Source organism: Molothrus aeneus, chromosome 2, assembly GCF_037042795.1.
Source record: "Molothrus aeneus isolate 106 chromosome 2, BPBGC_Maene_1.0, whole genome shotgun sequence".
In the NCBI taxonomy this organism is placed as follows: domain Eukaryota; kingdom Metazoa; phylum Chordata; class Aves; order Passeriformes; family Icteridae; genus Molothrus; species Molothrus aeneus.
Genome location: NC_089647.1, coordinates 2,832,201 through 2,849,709, shown reverse-complemented (window position 1 = coordinate 2,849,709; position 17,509 = coordinate 2,832,201). Strand labels below are relative to the sequence as shown.

Genomic DNA, 17,509 nt, shown 5'->3' with positions numbered 1-17,509 from the left:
AAGAAGGTGAGTGTGTGGAAAGGATCTCAAAAACTCACACTCACTTGAAATAAATCCATAAACAAAAGCCACAGTTAGGAAGAGCTTGCTTAAGTATACCAAACTTCAAAAGGTCTTGGATATCTCTCCTCTGATTACCCTTAGAAACACAATCTTTCCAAATCCTCCAGTGGACACTGAACTCAAAAATAACAGCAGAAAAAACAACCCTTTCACATCCTCCAGTGGATGCAAAACTCAAAACACCAACAGGAAAAACAGTCTACCCTGCTGAAAAGTCAAACTGCCCTCTCATGGGCCATCCTGAACCAACAGACAAAAGGTCTTGTGGATGATGTCACAGGGCAACAAAATATTTTTAAAACTTACCTCAAGGATGACTATACATTTTCTACTAGGCAGTGCAAGCCCAATTCCTTATAATTTGCCTAGGCTGATACAATTTGTCTAGATTTTCTGTAATTTTTCTGGATGGACACCCGCAAAACCAAGATTACTTTAGAATTTATGTTGTCCAGAAGATTTTTAATCCAGCCTTTTCACTAGAATCCAACACCTCTTGATCAGGCCTACAGTATCTATTGCCCCATAAATAAAAAACAACAATGTAGAAAATTCAATGTAGAAAATGATAAAGCCATATTCTGTTAATCTTTCCTTTTCATCTGGATCAATTAATTGCAAAGCAGAAGAAACTATTCTAAATCAGAACAAGGACAAGAGAGCAGTTAATGCTTTAAGCAGCCATGAAGGAGAGGTACATAAATAGGCTAATCCTTCCATTTTAGATTTTAATGGGATATTATTAAAGACATTCCACTAATAGATCAGTCTGCACAACAAGATACATTAATTTCCACAAAAATATTCATTACCAATTAAAAGAAATGCATCATTTTCTGCAGAGACTTGGGTTGCAGAGGTACCCATTTAAAAGGAAGATTTCTTCTCTTTTTCTTTGTTTAACATAAAGTAGTACAGAAAAATGTTTGACTACAACTATGTAATTGACTTATTTATTTTAACTTAAAACTAGTAACAATATATATCATCTCCTTGGAAAATCTGTTTGTGTGAGTGACTGCACTCCATAAAATTTGGTCCATAAGAAACTCCCATGGAATAAATCTAAAATTAATAAAACAACAGAAAAAGAACTCAAAATAGACATAATAAAAAATCTTCTTTGGGGAAATGTTATACTTCTTTAAAAAATACTGGGAGAGCTCCATTAATCATTTGGATTGCAGGCTTGGACAGTTTACTAATGTTACAAAGAAACCTGTATTGGAAGTCTAATCAGATCACCCTCCTTCTCTATTTTATCCATTGATTACTTCCAGAAGCATTTTGGTTTCATTAAACTCTTAACAGAAATGCTTTGCTTCTCTTTTTCACAAGTGCCAAAAGCAATTTATTCTGTGCATTTGACATTTACAGAAAACTTCTATAGGATATTATACAAGTGGAACCAAAAGGGGATCAACAGAAATTTAGGAGGGTTTTCTAACAACGAGCTAAGGAATGTAAAAGGCAATGACCTCATTGCAGTGGAATTATTTGCATCATCTTACAGAAAACCACCAATGGGATAAAATACTCTACTCTGCTCCTTCAGAGGTCCAAAACACTCTGCTATAAAGATGGTGGGTTTTTAAAGTTCTAATGAACTTTTACTTGACCGGGAGATCTGGCAGTTTTCATCTCCACACCATCACCAATGTCACCATCAAAAACTCAGAGCCACCTGCTCTTGGCCTCCTTTCACAGCTTGATCCCTTATCTGAGAGCACAACTCAGCCAAGAATTTACTCACATCCTGGTTGGACATCTCCCAGTAGGGTCTCTCCCCATAAGACATCACCTCCCAGAGGACAATCCCGTAGCTCCAGGCATCGCTGGCTGACGTGAACTTCCGATAGGCAATAGCTTCTGGAGACGTCCATCGGATGGGAATCTTGCCCCCCTGGGAGCAAAACAAAACCAGAGAGTCCATTTGACTGTCCTGCAACAAGTATGATTTTGTGTGGTTGATTATTTTATCTCTGAGAGTCTCAGTTATTACGATATTGGTGTAAGAAAAACAGCATAAGCTGGAAAACGTTGCTGCTGTTTGTCATAAGAGCAAAAGTAAAAGAGTAAAATAGTAAAAGAGTAAAAGAGTAAAAAAGTAAAGAGTAAAAGAGTAAAAATACATTTCAGTGCAAAATCTACTGATATCTAGTAGATTTACCATAGATTTATCTATCTACAATATAGATTTATTATATTACAGCATACATACTTTATAGACACACATATATATTTTTTTTCTATATATATATGTGTATGTGAGTGTGTAGCATAATTCACACAGATAAAAGTAAATGATAAATCAAGTCTGGTTGATTTTCAGTTATGAAATGTTTTCAAACTGCCACGACAGTCATACATCATTAAAGGTGAAAAAACCACTCCAAGGTCTTTGCTTATAACCCAGGTCCTTTTGCACAGCACAGGAGAGCTGAATTTGGCTAATTTTAAGGCGTTGAAGTGAATTCCCTGCATGGCTTCACCAGGTTTTCTGGGACATTCAAGGAAAATAAGGGGCCATGATGTTGCTTCACTTCACTAAAGCTAAGCCTCCAGCTGACATGACAAAGAAAGTCAGATTCAGATGGAGTCACTTGTGCAGAGGGAAGAGTGAAAAAATGTCAGCTGGGAGAGTGCCTTTGGACATTTTTTACAATCATAAGAGAAGCAAGCCACCATTAAATGCCAAACTTGAAGAGAATTGAAGCTACCAGTACAATTAACATGGTAGGTAGGGGAAACTTCTCTCTCTGGTCATGGCCACCACTTGGTGCTGCAGGTCAAGTTAACAAAATGCACATAAGGAACCTCAGGCTGAGTTCCTAAAATGTGAGAATTAGAGGAAAGAGACATTTCCTGGTGATGCCAACTTTGACAGAGTTTTTTGAGAGTTACACATGAAAAAATGAAGTTCTAAATGATAGCAGTGCAGAACTTGTTCCTGAAGGCAATTCTGGAGTGAATGTGTTTTAGTACAGAAAACTGTGAGAGTTTAAAGTTATTTCCAGCTATGCATAATGTGTACAGAATATATTCTGAAGATTTCACACCAAACCAGCTCTTTGCAGTGCTTCTGACACCTCCATTATATTCCAGTCACACACCTCTCCTCACAACCACCTCTGTGGGGAGGGAGTGCTCTGACTTCCACTGATTAGCCAGCAAGAAAAAAAAAAAAGATTTAAATATTTTACTGCTTTGCCTACACTCCCATAAACTGTACCTGCACTGAGGGTAGCTGTACAATCACCAGCTTTAGACTCACTAGCTTGATTAACAATAGAAATGCAGGCATTAGTGTTAATTAGAAACCTAAATACAGTCTAACTACACCGAAGCATCTTCATTTTCATGGCTAATATTGCATAAATTAAATTAAGTATAAACAACACAGGCAGTCCCGACTCAGACTACGGTTTAGGCCTCCAAAATGTCACTGGATAGGCCTTAGAGGCTTGGCAAAGGTCAGGGAGGGGATTTGCTTGGCATATGGTTTTCATGGATCCCATTTTGTTTAGCAGAGCTCCCTATCAAAAGACAATCCTTCATTTCACACACAACCCTAAAAATCAGGTGAACACCGAATTTCCACATCACTTGCAGACCAGCAAAGAGGACACAGAAGATAAACTGGAGTGTTTGAAACCACTGTTTTATCACTGAAGCCAGATGAAGAGCCTGATCTCTCTCTCTCTCTCGGAAATTTAATCTATTGGATGATGGTCTTTAGTCACAAAAAGTACACTGTATTTTCCATTCTTTATAACTTTATTCACAATCCCCAGTGCTGCTCCAGAACAGTACCAAGAACATAAAAATGACTTTGTTTTTCTCATACTCAATTAATAAGCTCCCTTTACAAGTGTCCAGGGGCCCTCAGCGAGTCCAAGGCCCAGCCAAGAAACAAGGAAAGCTCTCCTGTAGCCTCGTATTTTCACAAGAAATCCACTTACAGTTTTAGATGCGAGGCTGATAAAGAAATCAATCTCTCTGTTTTCTATGCTAGAAGTGAGCCCTGGTTTTCAATAAAGAACATGAATCCTGGGGGAAAGCCACATCCTAAATTTACATCAACAAAGACCCCACCATGACAAAGAGAGTCAGACATGTCTCACTAGACAAGGGCAGGATTTTCATATTGGATAGAAGGTCTTTATAATCTTATGTAAAAAGTCATTTATGCAATTGGAGAAACACTTTTTCAAAAAAAGAAAAAAAGGACATTAATTAGTGTCCTCACAATTTGGGACTGCTTTATTGCAGAAAAATTAGAAACTCAATGAAACAATTTCTGGCTTTCCTTTACTGAAAAAAGAAGGTGCATCTACCCCAGATCCTTATTGCAATTTGCAATCAGTGGTTTTCAAATTCTCTTTGCTAACTCTCAGCTGTAATCCTATACAAACCTGTAGATCCACATAGCATTACCATAAATAACTCAAAAATATTAATTAAAATGTAGTTAAAAAAAGAAATCAACTGCCAGTGAACAGAGTCTAAAAGTGTAATTTTGCTCTTCTGCTCCCCAATTTGCCATAAAAATGTCATAATTATTTTTAAAAAGAGATTTTGCTGAGTGTTTTTTTGGAATAGTTTAAGAACAGCAATATATTTACTGATTATTTTCTGAAGATAAGTACAGTTTTTATATATTTTTGTCATGGTCTGCCTTTAAGGACATGCTCATCATAAAGCCCAGCTCCCCAGATTTGAGTAGAAAGACAGGTTTGGTGTTAGATATTGTAGGAGTTTGTTACTTCAGCTCAAAATCCCAGGCACTCTGGGTCAGAGAACCTCTCTCAGGGTTGGAAATCAGTGAGCCAGGAGTAACCAAAAGTTTTATCTTCTGTAGATGGAGCTGCTATTCCTGCAATATCTGTCTCTCCAACATAATTCATCTAAAGTCAATGAAGTCCTCAATTTATTTCGAGCACGTCTGGCACTCCAGCACAAGGCAGCTGTTTCCAGGGCTTCAGAACCCATTCCAATATTCTGATTTATAATCTGTTACAGGGTGACAGCCACAGGCACCTAAGCCACAGGCCTGGGGAGGAGTGAATCAAGAAAAATGGATTCTAACTGAATTACTAGAAGGAGTTTGCAGAAAGAGCTGAAAGTAAAAGCCTGACATTCATTCATTATACCAGGACTTAGGAGAGGCCAGGAGATATCTTAATGGCACAGAACAAGAGAGATTCATGTGAGTGAGATGAGCCAGTTTTCCCTTTTCACACACCTGACATTATCTGATGCTGCTTGTCAGTCCCTTACTAATGCGTGTTTTATATTGAGATCATCTCCTCCTTGAGTAGTCAGTGATGACAGAGCACTGCTCCTCTCCTCTGTGCTTTGGAGCAAGAGAATTTATGGGGTTTTTGTTCCTTTTTTACGACACCCTTCAATACATTCAGATTGCATCACTGTGATTTTGCATATATAGGCAAAAAACAACTGATTTCTGTCCAGCACGGGCTGCATTTACATTAAAATGCCATGAATACTGGTGATGTATCTGTGTGCCTAAATAGTCAAAGTTCATCTACAGAACACCCAAATATTGTCTTTGAGAGACATAATTACAGTCCCTCTGCAACTGATTGCTTAAATTCCCTTCCACTTCATAGTGTGTCATTAGTCCATCCACTTGTCATACAGACATCTGAAAAATAATAAGGATAAACCAGATCCATTCGAAAATGACAATTTTAATACAATCTCAGTGTTTCAATTAAAAGTGAATAGATACGGAGAATGTGGATAATTACAGCACATCCCCTCAGGCACAAAGACTCTGTGAAAAAATTAAAAAATCCAAACAGTCAGCCTGGTTCACATGCTGGCTTCTGCTTCTGTAAGCAGGCAGACCCCAGGCAGCCAAAGGCTTTTGTGGTATCAAGGCAGTGACAATAATTCAGGAGGTAAAAAATGACCCTCTCAGGTAGGAAAGTTCCTTACAACTCCTGATGCCCTGTAATTCACATGTGCACTTGTGATCTTTGCATTGTCCTTCAGGCTTCTGGTACAATAGCATGAATATCACAGATTGTGCATTGATATATAAAGGAATACATAAATTATTGATGTATAAAAGGATACATGTTCATAGCCTTAATGCAAAGCTTCAGACATAGCTTCTGAGAACAGCACAACATAAAATTTCACCCAGGCAGTGCTGAGTATTGAAAGCCTGGCTGGGCTTCTTGGGGGTAGAACAATCCTGACTTGCAATTATGAATTAAAGCAGTGAAATCATTCTCAGGCTTTGACATTTACAGGTGGAAAATAGGGGTAGATAAGGAGCCTAAATGGATAAAGCATCCATCTTTGCAGCTAACTCTATAAATTTCCTTGCACCACTGATACTAAATGGACAACTGTGAGTAAAAAGAGCTGGAGGACAGGAGGACATCAATATAATACACACTCTGTAATGCTTGAAATTTGAGTTAAAATTTAGATTTTTTTGTTGCTTTTTAAAATATCTTGTTGTCATCCTTTAGTTTTAAAGACATTAAATAGTTTGGGACAATTCCATTATTAGGTATGAAATAGTTTGAGATGATGCCATTATTTTTAAAAAGTGGCAATATTTTGGTCCTATAATTAGTGGCTGCAAAATGTGCTAAGCCTAGAAAATGGTCCTGTGTATTGTGAAATATCCAAGCAGCAAGAACACAAACTGTTCATCTCTCTGCCAGTGGAGTGAAGCTCTGTTTCACATCTGTGATCCCCATTTTTTTCAGCTGGGGATCAAACATCCCACCTGGAAACACTCCCCTGACATCTACATAAGACTCACTTCAAAGCGAAATGTGAACAAAAAAGATGAATATCAAGTAGCCTTGTTCTTCTCTCAGAGCCAACGTGTGGCACAGGTATATTCACAGCAACAACTCTTGAAAGAAAAATTCGATTTGTCCTAAGTTGTATTTGAAGGTTTTAATTATCTGAGCATCTTCCTGCAGCAGTTTGCACACACACCATAAATGCCAGATGGAGTTTACTGAACACAGATGATTACACTTCACAAAATAGTTTCTTTCCATCTGATTTCACTATCTAATTGCAAATAAGCAGGTAGACTCAGAAAATAGGTGGCAGGGATAGAACAAGAGGAAATTCACACAGAACACTGGAGGAAAACACTGACACTCTGTGCACCCGGATTTGTCCAAGCTATCCACAGACATGTCACTGATGTGACAGCTTCATCCAATGCTTCATTTTCAGCTTGATTTTAAGAGAGCAAACAAGTATCTGACACAGCAATACACCTATTTTTATTTTTATTACCAATTAATTAATAATTAATAATATCTTTATAATATTTATTCATTAGTGCTGTAACACTACTGAGAATGAACACTGATTTCTCCTAGTAATATCTCCTCATATTAACCATTGCAGATCTCTGCAGACAGTTTTCTAAAGTGCTATATACTGCATATTTCTAACTCCATGGCAAAGTTTATCAGAGGGCAAAGAAAACACTGAAAGGTCAAGAAAAGAATAGAGTCTTTATGCCTGCTATGTTATGAAGGTATGATAAATATATCTATTAATGTATGAGTATATAATGTGTAAGAAATCTGTCATTTCTTCACTCATTTCTCACATGTTATTTTATTTCAATCGTGAAGAAGGCAGCATGCAAACTATTAAAATTATTGATTGCTCCTGTCAGTGTTCAGGAATGAAACAAACCTTAGAAAACCCACATTAAGGTTATGCTGATACATTTTAATCTGGTTTGTACAGTGAAGATGAGGTGATTACTGTGAGCAATGCAAATTACACTTGACTAAGATACTGGATGTTAATGTCACTTTTTGTAAAACTAACAAAATCCACTATAAATAGCATTAAAATGAACAACCAGATAGTGCAATACACATAAATACATAATGCTGAAGGCTTCCACAAAAAAATGGAAGTGTAATTCAGGGTGATATTCAGATATGCATTTTTTTGTTTTACTCAGTTAGGGGTACAAGAGCAGGTATAATGACACACCCTTGAAAGAACAGTGATTGCAGTATGCCCCAGTCAGACATATGTCCTATCATCCTAGAAAACACACAAAAATTCAATGGGTAGGATTTTTTTTTTACTGTGTGGGAGCTAAATCAGCAGTGTAACTAAAACTTCTCAAAGCACACATGAAGGCTTAAATTACTGTGTGCCAAAAGAACTCAGACTTTAATTGTAATATTCACTCCCTTACACATCCAGGAGAAAGAAACGGAGCCAAGAATTTTGCATAGTCTAAGGAAAGTAATCTATTAACACAAGCCATACTTTTTGTATGGCCATTTTCTATTTTCTCCAGGACATGAATTTAAAAATAACTGTGATGAGCTCCTGGTTTATTGAACACCTCTGGGCAGACAGGACTGACTGCCCTCTCACACCCTCAGATTTCAGATTTCCATCAGATTTGAGTCTTTGCCACAACCAACAAGAATTTTAAAAAGGTAAAGGAACACAGGAACTCACCCTTGTGGTGTAAGCAGCTTCTGGGTCATCCTCCAGTACACGAGAGAGACCAAAATCTGAGACTTTGCAGACCAGGTTGCTGTTGATGAGGATGTTACGAGCAGCTAAATCCCGATGGACATAACCCATATCCGACAGGTACTTCATGCCAGATGCGATCCCTCGAAGCATGCCCACCAGCTGAATGACCGTGAACTGGGCATCATGCTTCTGGAAAACATTGGAAATGTCATCTCAGGGATTGCTCATGTTCCTTCCTGCACAGATTTTTTTCAGAAATAGCCTGGAAAATCCTCAGATGAAGAGCTCGTGAGTCAGGCGTTATGATTTAAATGCCACATGTTGGTCTCCCAATCAGCTGAGGGAAGGGGACAGATTTGCAATTCAGATAAAAATTCATTTTTCCCCTTCTTGCTGTCATCAGAGTTTTAATTTCCTAGATGGGGGACGTGTGAAAGCAGCACATAAATCTAAGTCGTGTGTGCTCCTGAGACTGGAGTGTCAGAACATTACAGAAACAGATGTCCAACTTCCCTGCAAGGCCACAGGATTTTCTAGTGAAAATCTAAGCCTTCCCCAATGGCCTAATGAAAGTTTTCTATTACACAAGAAATTCATTTAACAAAAGAAAATGCTGATCTGAATCAGTGGTGCTCAAATTCTGTTAGTTTTAAACTCATTTCAAAAATTCAAAAATTACTGAAACACATTATGACAGCCTAGAAAGCATTAGATGGATATATTTCCAATCATCTACTTCTGGGCATAATTCAAATCTCCCAACTATTACTAATCCTGTTTGCTAACATCTACTTTTGATATTGATATATGGATGTATAGACAATAGGACAGCATTTGCTGTAGTGCAGCTCTCAGATGAATTCCCCAGTGCTGTAAATGTAACCTCATGGGCAGCTCTCCAGCTCCTCGTGCTGCTGCTTCTGGAATTTTATTAAATACAAGGGAGCTGGCTCTGTCACATGAGGTGATCTGACATGAATCAGTCTGCCAGACTGATTACATCCATTTTTCATTTTTGGTTAGTGTACTTGGGGGTAATATTAGCACAGGAAACATTAGACAAATATATGACACCGTGGATCCCTAAAGAGTCTCTTAGAATTCTCCTTCATGAAGAAATTAATATTTTAAAAGATTCTTAGCAGTTGTCTGTCCCTTTTTCATCAGAGCCAGCACAAGAGAATTTTATATAGACTCTGGAAAAGATTTCGCTAAAAACCAGAAGGTTTCTAGCCATGAACAGAATCAGATGCTCAGAGAGCCTCTCAATGGCAATGAGGAAAGCAAACTAAGTAGTTCCAAAAGGCATTTATAAAAAGGTTATAGGGCCTGAGTTGCCTGTGATATTAATGAGTCACAAGGTTCTTATCTATGTTTCCACATAACAGTAGTAAAAAAAACCAAAAAGAAAAAATCACAGTAAAATGAAAGAACAAGCTGAACAACTGTTCTGTGCAGTCAGAAATTATTCTCCCTTCCTCAGGGCTCTCTTCAAGGATTTCAAGTCTAAACAAAATATATATAGTTCAGTACAGAGATATTTCATTCAGCTATATTGACACATTATTTATATGTATTTTACATGCTCCAGTGGACACCATAACATATATAGTACATAGAGAAACTAAGGTTGACAATCTATCCCCTTTTGGGGTTAAATGTCTAGTTCAATGTTATGAATTTGGGGGATAATGTCATTCAACCATGGCAGAACCAAAGCAGTCTCCCAGCCAACGCTGAGTTTGCCTTAACAAATTAAAACTAAACCAGTGTTTCCCCTCAGATGGGATTTCACTTCTCCTACACTCCTTGTTTTGCCACAAGTAAATCTTGGTGACGCAGGGAGCGTTTGAATTTTTTAGGCTCACTACCAACTTTGACAGAAAACAAAGATAAATCAGCCACAGCATTAGTGTGTCTAAGGTTGGAAAAAGAAAACAGGCCAGTAAATGTTGTTAGCTAAACATTTCTAACATCCTCAGGTATGGGGCTATTCTCTCAACTTTTCATTACTGATAAAATTTCCACAAATCTAGTCATTTTGAAAATCTCTTGCTTAGACATAGAGACTGCCAACCAATAAGCATAACTGCATTACAGTCATAATTCAGCCTCCAGAAAAACAGTTCTCATTTTTTGTGTGCCAGAATGTTGCTTTGTTTTGTTCATTTTTAATAGATATGACACACTAATGCAACCAAAATTGCCTTAATTTTGGAATAATGCTTACTGCAAATGGACCAGCAGATCCCATTTGCTGGGAAAGTGGCTTTCTGAGCACATCATGATACTCACAAACCCAAATGAAAATAAAAAAAAATATCAAGCAACAAGAGCTGATGATGAATCAGTGCAGAGTGGCAGTAGACCCCTAACAAGTCCAGAACAAGAGCCACTTCTGCCCCATTTAGTTTTCTGTTGCACTTACTCGTAGGAAGCTGTCCAAGGAACCATTTTCCATATATTCAGTAACAATCATAACTGGTTTACCTGGAAATAGAGCACAGGGGTCAGGCTTTTCAAAGAAACACATCAGCAAACCCAAACATTTTAGGATTGTGTCCAAATCTTCCTAACTCCAAGGATAATTTTTACATTATTCCTTTACATTTAGAAAGGAAAGAAAAGATGTGTGGGCAAATTGAGGCTGGGTGCAGATACAGATGGAAAGGAAAGTGCACAATAAAACACAGGGCACAGGAAAGAGAATCAGAGCTGTAAGATGGGCATTCCCTCCTTCCAGGCACTCCTTTTCTCTGTGCTGGGATCCTTGACAGTGCAAATTTGGACAGAGCTGAGACCTGAACATGCTGCACCCACAGGGCACTGGCAAACTCTAAGGAAACAGCCCTTGAAAAGCCTTTTTTTTTTTTTTCCCCAAAACTCATCCAGATATATTTAGACCAGTTTTTGAAACCATTCCCTCCACCCTAGGGCATTTTGTGACACAACCAAGATTTTCTATGCAGCTCTGACAAGCTGGAGAGAAAGTAATGCAAAAAACCATGTGATGACAGGGAAGTTTTCAGACCAAGGTCATTGCCCTGCTAATTTTACCATCATATGGATTTTATTATTTCATAATATTTACTAATGCTTTGCTTATTTTCTCTTTGTGGTAGAGAGAAAGCTGGGTAAGACCATGAAGTTATTTAAGGAGATGAATTATTATTGCACATAAAATACAGGAAGGCATCTGACCATAAAAGTAGGACAAAAGGCCTGCATATTGTAAATGGGCATAGTGAAATTTTAGCTTTTAAAACTGAACAGCATGAGGCTTGAAAAAGGTACCCAGCTTAATTAAGAAGAAGAAAGCCATCAAAAAAGCTGTCAATGGGAACAACTTTTTCTGTTTGCTTTGCAAAAAATACAGCTTCTACCAAATAGAAATCTTAGAAGAAAAATAGTAATTTCAAAGAATGAGTTTAATACAGAGAAGAACATTATGAATTAATGGGCTCAAATATCTTCTTTCTGTGGTACAAATGATGTGTTATACTGTGGGAGTCACACTAATGACTAACTGATTGACTGTCATCCATTCACCAGTAGGAAATAGCGTATGCAGAATATTAGTCTTGAATGATATAAGAGATGATACAGATAAGAGATCTAACAATGTAAAAGCTCAAACAAAATAAATCTATTTATATTTAGTCTTGCTAGCCAGAAATACTTAGTTAAAGAAAAAGCACTTAACTTGCACTCTGTGTGTAACATGAATGCAAAGGGATTTCTGGTAACACCCAGAATATGCTGCTGGACCTTTCAAGTACAGGGCTATCCAAAACTTTCTATGATAAATTGATTTACTTTGCCCTGCACTTTGAAGCCAGGAGACAAGTGCCTGGTTTCTGTACAAACTCAGGCAATTTTATGAGACTTTATCAGAAGAACTAAATTAGAGTAAGAAATATATCTTCCAAATTATTACAGGAGCATCTTCCTGCCTTGCTCACCCACACTCCAAAAGTCTAAGTGCAGGGTTTCACCCTCATTCAGTTGGAAATGTGCCCATAATAAGAATCACATGCTCTGAAGTTTTAAAAGAACCTTCTGCATCCATTTATCAAAGCTCAGCCGTTTATAAATGATAACAAGTTGTGTCAACAGCATTGCCCAGGTTTACTAAAATAGCAGGCTGCAAATTGCTGTAAATTATTAGTAAACTAAGCAGAACATGCGTGCTGGTTGTTAAGACTGCTGCCTACAGTGTGCCCAGGAGTGCAGGGCACACTGGGAAATGCAGCTGGGAAATGCAAAAATCCACGAGGAGCAGAGGAACAATTCTGCACTGGAGGCAAGGCTGGAAGCCTGATGTGGTGGTTGATTTGTTAAAAAAAAAGACCAAACAAAAAACCCCCCGAAACTCCCAAGCTTCTTGTTCTTCTATCACCCTGCAGAATGTCCATTAAAACAAATAATTATATTTATTATTATATTTAGTTTGTGCCATATACTTTGGCCCAGTAAAAAGCAGCTCCAGGGCAGATTTCTCAGCTCCCATTCTGGAGCTATCTGCAGAGGGTGTTGTATTCCTGAGGTTTTATTGGCTTCAGCTGGGAATATTCAGTTTGCTCTCTCACACATTGACGTGATGGGCAGCTGGCACTCCTGACCTCCTCCCCCAGCCCCCCAAGCAGACAACAGTGCTGTGAATGCACCTCAGTGGCAAACTCACTAAAAGTCACTCACACAGAGTACAGAGAGAATTAGTAATGCACATTTAAGAGCAAGGCACAAATTCCTGCCTGTACAGCAATTAAATTATTGTCTCAAGTGCTCCAGGAATACAAAATGTAACAAAAGAGATTTTAGCTCAGCTGTGTGCAGGCTGATGTTGGTGTTTCAAGTGATTTTGTGACTGCAAATCTTATTCTGACTGTACAAAATGTGTGTCACTACAAAGCAGGAGATAAACCTCAATTTATGCAGGCAGACCTTTCCTAATAGGACTGTGAGACCTAAGATAAACAATAATTTCTTTGTTATTGAAATCAGCAAAATAGAATTTCATGAATCACATATAGAGAAGGCATTATTATTATTATAATTGTGACTCTTCACAACATGTAGTGTTTTACATACCTTTCACTAGTGACTTTTAGACATATTCTGGTGGGGTTTTCATTTCTTATACTTTTCAGCAGTATGCTATGAAATTTTTTCAAGCCTATCCTTGTTAAACTTTGAATCACACAATTAAAAACCAAAATTTTCTTCAAACTAATAAAACCATCTACTTAAACCCAAAGTGTGTGGTATGTTTCTATCCACTTAAACTAGAAACATCCTCAGCAATTCCAAGCTGATGACTGAAATAGCAAAGACCTGCTTTGCCAGGAGGGTCCTCTGGGACGAAGAAGAAAATATCCCACCAATGTTTTTTGCTCCCATAAAAAATCTTGGAGCACTCCTTTTTTTTTTTTTAAGATTGCCTCATATAAAATATTATTGATCTCCCACTTAATAACTAATATAGGTAGATAAATTTGATTGCTAAATGTATCTCTTCACTCTGCAGTGGATATATAGAAAATGTGGCTGAAGAGGGTTATTGAAATATATTACTTTTCCAAGAGGGTACCACATGTACATGGAGGTTTCAGTGAAATTTTTTTGATCTCAAAAAGAGAAGGTGATTTGTTATCATAAACAAGGATGAAGAATATGCTTTAACAAAAACAAAAACACCCAAGCAAAAACATAACTTAAGCACCAAAACACCAAAAAGCAGATTTAGAAAAGGCATTTAAGTAAATATATATATATATATAAGGACAGAGATAAAATTAATTTTACTACTGATAGATTAAATCCTCAAGACTTCTTCTTTGAGATTTTTACTGAGATGTTTGAATTCTGGAATTCTGGAGCTTTAACATGCGTTGTGCTTGTACATATTGAATATCCCATGCAGTACTTCCCCTGCATGAAAACCATCTAGGAAAAAGTTTGGCTTTATTTAATGATTCACTAGAACCAGTTGTTGTACCAGCTAGGCTGTTCATTAATTAGTGCTAATGACAAATCTAATGACTTAGCTGAAAGCAGAACACAGTGAAGGTCAGTGCAATTAGGAAGCCTCATCAGTCTCCACGACTCCTTACCAGATCATCACCCAGGGTCTCCTGGCCCTTTTGGAGCAATTTTGGAGCAATTCCTAACTCTGGAGTTTATTAAACCTGCCAATTTATTATTGAGCTTTTTGCAGAGCATAAACCTGGATGACTTCATTCATAATTCACTTTTTCTCTCCTTTGACTGATCAGCAAATCAGATAATTATTTAGCTGGAATTCCTTACTTTTAGTGACGACTCCCTCCAGCCGGATGATGTTGGGGTGGTCAAACTGGCCCATGATGCTGGCTTCTCCCAGGAAGTCCCTCCTCTGCTTCTCTGTGTAGCCAACTTTCAGGGTTTTGATGGCCACTGAAATTTCCTTTTTAGAAGGCAGCTTCAGGCGTCCACTGCACACTTCTCCAAATTCTCCTAAAAAAAGAGAATGGAAAAGTGATGAAAGCTGAAATGTGGTTTTTCTGTAGGGATTCAAGGAAGAAGAATCAGCACTCAAAAAAGCCCCTCGAATGTGGTGTACACTGGTTTATCCTTTTGCAATATGCAAGAGCAAAGCACAAGGAAAATCATCTTAGCATTCAAAAGAGGAAGTATTAAATATACAGAAAACTGTTGGAACAAGACACCTCACTTGAATGTTTTTTTCTGTTGAATAATTTTTACACAGATCACATAAGGAAGTTTTAATATATTATTATTTGAGCAGCAACTGATTTCAATGCCCCTTTTCAGCTTTTCTTTTCTGAATATTTTTATTTTTTAGACAGCCAAGTTAATCAAAAAAGGCCTGAATAAATGTGTGATATGGCAATGACCTTTCTCTGTTGCTAACCCAGGCTAGATTTGAGTCAACAACATAGAAATTAATGTTACCATATCTTACCACCAGCTGCTTCATCCTCTAGGCATAGAACTGTACTATCAAGGTAATAACCACTCAAAGGAAGATATACTTTTATGTACATACATATTGTAAAAAAGCACTGACATTACATCCTTTGATTCTAACACTGTTTGTATTTCAGGCTGCCAAGAGTGGCAGCAGCTCAGAAAACAAATTTTAAAAGCTGTTACTAGTAACTAAAGGGAGTTGAGTTCTTTTCAGACCTAATTAAAAGCATTCAACTTCTGCAAGCCCAAATGACCATTATACTTTACCAGAAGTTCAAACACCCATCCCAGCTCAATACTTTCAGAGCACCACAAAATAGGAAGACCAAAGCACATCTTGAAAACAGAGGGAAGGCGGAAAAAATGCTTGAAATAAATCTTGTAGCACCCTGCTTCCAAATCCATTTTCTTGATGTTTTAATGGTCACAAAAGCTATAACAAGCTAAGCTCTTAGAACTATTTTACAGTTACTGTCAATGGAGACTTTAGCTATGATTTCAGCCAGCGGCCCAGAAATCAATCCTTCATTTTAAAGCTGGAATCATGTCTCTGATATTTGTTTAACTTCTGGGAAGGAAAAGGTTATGGGTAATGTCCATCAACACAGTCCCATTCAGCCATGGCTGAACAACCCAGAGCTTGAGTGATTAATCAGATTCCAAAAGTACCTCAAGGCCAGCAGATGCTGCAAAAGAATAAAAGATGGGCTCTTTCTAGCAATGAAGTTTGCTGTTGTCTATGGATATAAAGCAGGTTCACTTTCTTGGAAAATCATTTCATTGGAAAGAGCTCCCCAGGCAGCCCAACTACATTAACCTATGATTTTTAATCTCCAGGGCAGCATGGATGCTAAATACATTTATCTGGTCAACACCCATAGTGACCCCTGCAGTCACACCACAATTTTTTCTGCAAATTATTATTATATGATCCCAGTAAGAAATGGACTGGGTCTCACCAGACACTGCTTAGGAGGAAAAAGGGCTTGTGCTTGAGTGGAAAACCTGGCACTGACTGTAAGATATGAGAATGATGGCTTTTCATACAAAGCCTTCCTGAGGTGTTTATTTTTAATTACACCCCACACATAAAGATTGAATAACCTGCCCTGCTGACTGGTGTGTCTATTTACATGTGGGAAGCTGATAGGGATTATTTAGGAGGGCTGTTCATGGCACAAAGATCTCTCTTCAGGATATCTTAATTTCTTTTAAAAGAGGTTATTTACTACATCAGGGGATGGTGTTTGCTGTGCATTTGGACTCAGGGGAACAGTAAATGAAGATTCTGTGAAATCAGCTATTCCCTTCACTTTGCTGCATTTTAAATCTGTGCAAAGAACTCCCTCAGATTTGGAGATGCATCAAAGTTCAACATTTCATAAACCTTGGGAACATTAGCCACGTTCACTGGGACACTGCAAACCTTCACAGTAAGTTCAGAGACAGATAGCCCCTGAATTTTGTGAGCACTTTGATTAACAAGATGTTGTGCTACAAATATATTTCTTCTTTGGAAGAAAAGCAAATGCTTGCTTTATTGTTTAGCAAAGCACATCGTTAAATCCACCCCAAATCAATAAAGTACTTTCTTCAGTATTCTCCTACTGCCCAGTTGGATTTAAACTCCTGAAGTGGTTTGTTGAACTGAATCCATAAAAATAAGTGAGTTATTTTAAAAGAAAAAAAATACTGTAAAGAAAAGTCTGAAAAAGTGGCTTCTGACCTCAATTTTCTTATGCTTAGCCTCCCACTAAAATCCCTTGTGTTTTTCTTGAGGTTCTTTTGGATAAGAATATTTCCTTATTTCATTTGTGTATGTTTTCAAAGCTATGTAAGCTCTGAAAGCCCTCTCTTTTCAGAGACTTCTGGCTAAAGCTGTGAAAAACTGCTTGGAGCACTTCAGAATGTCGAGACTGCTTGCCTGACTTGAAGGTCTCATTACTTA

The 17,509-nt window shown here is 37.7% G+C and overlaps 1 protein-coding gene across 1 annotated transcript in view; it reads right to left on the bottom strand.

Annotated features, from left to right (window-relative positions):
* Positions 1–17,509, bottom strand: part of EPHA3 (EPH receptor A3) — a 176,411-nt gene that overhangs the window by 16,792 nt on the left and 142,110 nt on the right. Inside the window, exons 11-14 of the mRNA XM_066571867.1 lie at positions 14,899–15,084; positions 11,018–11,079; positions 8,569–8,778; positions 1,817–1,966 (exon numbers count right to left, since the gene is read on the bottom strand). Of these exons, the coding sequence (XP_066427964.1) occupies positions 1,817–1,966; positions 8,569–8,778; positions 11,018–11,079; positions 14,899–15,084 (608 nt within the window). The remainder of the gene's footprint in view (positions 1–1,816; positions 1,967–8,568; positions 8,779–11,017; positions 11,080–14,898; positions 15,085–17,509) is intronic.